At 43.4% G+C, this 5,039-nt stretch overlaps 1 protein-coding gene across 1 annotated transcript; it reads left to right on the top strand.

Annotated features, from left to right (window-relative positions):
* The first annotated feature begins 1,395 nt into the window (after window positions 1–1,395).
* ccn1 (cellular communication network factor 1) lies at window positions 1,396–3,976 on the top strand. The gene is made up of 5 exons (XM_058764428.1): window positions 1,396–1,594; window positions 1,871–2,084; window positions 2,266–2,610; window positions 2,695–2,891; window positions 2,993–3,976. The coding sequence occupies exons 1-5, from the start codon at window positions 1,547–1,549 to the stop codon at window positions 3,293–3,295; spliced, it is 1,107 nt and encodes a 368-aa protein (XP_058620411.1). The 5' UTR covers window positions 1,396–1,546; the 3' UTR covers window positions 3,296–3,976.
* Window positions 3,977–5,039: the final 1,063 nt, after the last annotated feature.

The following is a 5,039-nucleotide window of genomic DNA, read 5'->3' on the forward strand; positions in this document are numbered from 1 at the left end:
TTTTTCTTTTTTTAAAACATCTCGTATGCAAAACTGGATGCCTGTTGCATTTTTCTTTCACTATGTGATGGACAGACTGCATGAATATTAAATTAGCTGAAGGAATTTCCTCCATGGAGAGCGTATTTAGGGATCCTTTAAGCTGTCGGGAATGCTTTGTGGTTGGATAACTCCAGCAAAAATGTTAATAATGCAGGCTACTGCCCAGACCAAATATGGTAATATTGTTACGTCTGGAATCAGGCTCCACATCTGGAATCGCTTAGAGCTGTTGAGTCAAGAGAGAGGAGCGAGCCGAGCCAAAAATAGAAGCCGTAAAGTTTGAGTTTAGAACGTCTCTAAACGCGCACAGAATACTGCTTTAAGGTGCATGACGGCATAAAGGGTTTTCAAACAGTTCTAACTCTAAGTTGGCGTGTTTGAAAATGGATAAAATTCCCCAAAGCGCATAGCTGATCTGGATAAGCGAACGCGCGCATCCTGTGGAATAATTTATGGTTGACGCGCTCGGAATGAACTCGCATAACGCCATTAATAGACCCCTGGGGGCCACGACATATTTCAATGGCGAGTAATCACGCTAATCTTTGACATGACGTTATCCAAAACAAAGTAGTTAGTAAGCATTATGTCGGTGAAATAATACTTAAAATTATCCTTATCAAAACAAGTATAAGATTTTAACAAAACGGTGTTTTCAACACTTAAAGTTACTTTATTGTGACAACGCGTTAAATAAACGAACGCGAATATAATTTCACGTTCGGAATAACTTTGGCAACAGCTGTTTGATTGCTATCTGATTCGGATTTTACATCGATATAAAATAGTGTCATTATTCATCACTTCATTAGGCTACAAGGTACACATAGCCTATCAAATAAATCTTTAGTGTTTTATTTAAAGCATCTTTAGCATGTATAATGGTTTAGAAAGGCGCGAACCTCAACCACAAAACGAGACATAACAAAAATTACTTTAAAAATTATAAATAAACCTGTACAACTGCATCTATCTGACTCCAAAATAAAAAAAATTAAAAAATAGAAACTTCTTTACACGTTGGAATACGTTATTAGAACGTTTTATATAGCCTAGATAAAAATAGTTATGGTTTCAAGAATTAAAGTATTAACTTTATGCAAACGCAAAAAGGAAACGTGGAGAGCAGAGACAGAGAGAGAGAGAATATAGAGGGGGGGGAAACAGTAAAAAAATAAATGTGTTCAGTGAGAGGGGAAAATTCATTTAAGACAGAAAAAAAAGAAAGTTAGACAGGGTGGTGCTTAGCTCGGATGGAAAACGCGCCAAGAAACATTCCTTGCATAGCTTCGAAACAGTTCAGCGATGGTGACGTCAGGGCTCCACTACAGTATAAAAGAGGAGCGGAGCGCGTCTTCACTCTCAGAGCGCTGCGCCTTCAGACGCACGAAAACAAAGCGAGAACGCGACGCATCTGCGGGAGTCAGCACAACGCGCAAACGAGGACTTAAACCGAGGAATTGTTCGTTTGATTCAACACTCTACAATACACAGAGAAGCGAAGATGTTTGCTTGGGCTGTTATCGTCATCCTTATTGCACACTTTAATGTGGTAAGTTACTTTTATTACTCATATGCTTATTATATATGTTGTGTTTGATGGCTTACAATACAGAACTTACTGGACGAATGGATTATTGATCATTTAGGGGGCGTTTACACTGGAGGATTAGTTTTTAAAAGCACAAACAGTTTGAACGCTGTATTATACAATAGACACTTAGGTGCTAGATCAGAGTTTTATTTTCACTGGCTTTTCCTTACATTTCTACAATTACTTTTATCTTTGTTATAAATGTCACTAAAGACTCCTGGTTTTTCTGCTCAGGTCTTCTCCAGCTGCCCAGCGACATGCTCATGCCCGCTAGAGCTTCCCAAATGCGCGCCTGGAGTCAGTCTGGTCTCAGACGGCTGCGGCTGCTGCAAAGTGTGTGCCAGACAGCTGAACGAAGACTGCAGCAAGACAGAGCCGTGTGACCACACCAAAGGGCTGGAGTGCAACTTCGGGGCCATCCATGGGGCCACCAGAGGCATCTGCCGAGGTATGTTTCTCATTACTTTGTAAAAGACACCGAATAGAAAGCATGTGTGGATTGGAAGGGGGGGGGGGGTCTTTTGGAAGGAAAAAATAAAAATAAGTTGGATGTTTGGACTTCTTGCGTTGGAATGCTCAAAACTCTGAGGACAGTTAGATTAAAATATACCCTTCATTTTCTCTTACAGCCAAATCCGAGGGCAGACCATGCGAGTACAACAGCAGGATCTACCAGAACGGAGAGAGCTTTCAGCCCAACTGCAAGCACCAGTGCACTTGCATCGACGGGGCAGTGGGCTGCATTCCGCTTTGCCCGCAAGAGCTCTCCCTGCCCACGTTGGGCTGCGCCAACCCCAGGCTGGTCAAAGTGCCAGGCCAGTGCTGCGAGGAATGGGTCTGCGATGATGGGAAGACTAAGGACTCCATAGACAAGCTGTTTGGCAACCTTCTGATGGTCGACGACACCGAGAGCGACCTCACTAAAACGAACGAGCTCATCTCCATCGTGAAGGCCGGACTCAAATCCTTGCCTGGTAAGATCAAAGATGCTTTGGCTTAGCATGCATGTGTGATTTGTATACAAGCAGAGTTTTAAATAGAGCTTTGTTTGTTCACAGCATTCCGATCGCAGCCAGAATCCCGCCAGTTTGAGAAGTGCATCGTGCAGACCACACCCTGGTCCCAATGCTCCAAGACCTGTGGCACTGGAATCTCCACCAGGATAACCAACGACAACGGCGAATGCAAGTTGGTTAAAGAGACCAGGATCTGCGAAGTCCGTCCATGCAGCCAATCACCATACACCAGCCTCAAGGTATGCAACATCCCTGCCAAAACAAATGCATTGCATCAAGTTATTTGCATGCATTTGACTTATCTTCCATGCATCTGACTTATCTTGTGTACTCTCAACAGAAGGGAAAGAAATGCAACCGGACCAAGAAGTCCATGCAGCCGGTGAAGTTCACCTACGCCGGATGCTCCAGCCTGAAGAAGTACCGCCCCAGGTACTGCGGCTCCTGCGTGGACGGCCGCTGCTGCAGCCCACAGCAGACCCGCACCATCCGCGTCAAGTTCCGCTGCGAGGATGGCGAGACCTTCAACAAGAACGTCATGATGATCGAGTCCTGCAAGTGCACCCACAACTGCGCCCATGGCAATGACGCCACCTACCCCTTCTACAGACTCTTCAACGACATCCACAAGTTCAGAGACTGAGCGCCAGCCAGGGAATCCCGTCTCGACCCTTGCGTGACCGGGAGCGCGTCATGAGCAACGACCAATGGCAGCCCTAGCTACGCAATCGGAGGACCCGTCCGCCGGCCAATCAACTACCATCTCCTGTTGTAACTAGATTCCCACGGAATTACGGACTTACATTATGGGGACTTTGAAGTGCACTGTTTGCTGAGGCCGCATCAGCGTTTCGAAAAGGCTCGCTCCACAATGGAGCGCTACGTTTTATAGCTTCGTTATGGAGCAACCTGTAAAGATGCAGATGTTAATATTACAATTCCTGATGTATATCTTGATGTCTAAATACAAAACATGACCCAAACTGTAGACTTGTATGCGTGTATATTCCCAATTGTAGATATGCACATGCAAAATGTACAACTGGTAGACTATGAACCTGGTCAAGGTTGAGTTTGTCCATGTAACACTCCCTCCTAATGTGGGTGAACGCATCCTCATTGTTTGGCAGCTAGAGAAATCCAACTCCACATTATGATTAACAACAGACTTTAAAGGTTGAATGAATGTTTTATTATTGTTATTAATATTATTTATCGCAAATGTAGCTCTTTTATTTGAACGATGTCATACTGGAATAAAGTGTAAAAATTATCTATGATCTAATTTTATATGTTACAAATAAAAGATTTATTTATGAACTAATCACCTTGTGTTGCGTTCTTGAATGTTGACAACAGTGCCAAAAGCACAGGTCATGAGACGATCTTTCAACGTTAAGAATTAAGGGCTGGTTATATAACAGCAGTTCTGGAAGTTTCTCTCCCTCTCTCGCTTATCTCTGTTGAATGGAATGCTACTGGGGAACCGTAAGACTTGACTTGCTTCCTACAATAAAACCTGAGCTGCTCGTTCATTTAGTTCCTTCAAGAAAACAATTAAGAGACCTAGCAATAGCAGAGAGCATGGAGCTGTGCCAGGAATCTTGAGTGCTTTTCCAAACTGAGCTCCAGTCGGTGTTTACAGGAGTTTTCAGAGCAAAAAGCACAGAACTAAAACATCAGGAATCACAGGGGAGACGAGGAGGTCTTTATGGGGTGTAATGGTTTAATTTGTTAGACAACTTCTCACCAAACAATCTGTTTACTTGTAGCACATGCAAGACGCTGCACATGGGTTTAATGAATATTGATCTTATCTTCGATCGGAGACCTTTAGCTCCCTAATCACACATTATGAAGACCAGATCTGCAGGGCATCTGTCCATCTTCCCTGTCTCTGACCCCTCCTTCAGCTGGAATGATATATCTCCAGTGAGGTTTGATCCAGGTGAAGGAAATCCAGCTGAGGAATGCAGACGCGCTGATGGTCGGCAGATGTTGGAAAATATTTGGAAGCAGCTTGTTCGGTTTGGGCCATCCTGCTAAAAATATGCCACTTCTGAAAGAACAGAGATCCTGCCCTAGAGCAAGTTCAGCTTTATGACATCCCAAAGGATGATGGGAACACAAATGGACAGTTATATCACTCCACGGAGGCCTTTAAGGCAAAAAAGTTGAAAAAGCAGTTTCTATCAGAGTAGGACAGTGATCCAGACATTTCCTTGTGATATGACTCTGCAGACAAAACCCGCAGCAATTTAGCTCCTAAAAAAAGACACAAATAAACAACACAGATATTCAGATTAAATGAAAACTGTCAAGTCATTTGAATGGTTTTCCACTAAGCATCATCGATGCAGAGCCATTTATGTTTTTATTTAATTAAT

Source organism: Onychostoma macrolepis, chromosome 23, assembly GCF_012432095.1.
Source record: "Onychostoma macrolepis isolate SWU-2019 chromosome 23, ASM1243209v1, whole genome shotgun sequence".
In the NCBI taxonomy this organism is placed as follows: Eukaryota; Metazoa; Chordata; class Actinopteri; order Cypriniformes; family Cyprinidae; genus Onychostoma; species Onychostoma macrolepis.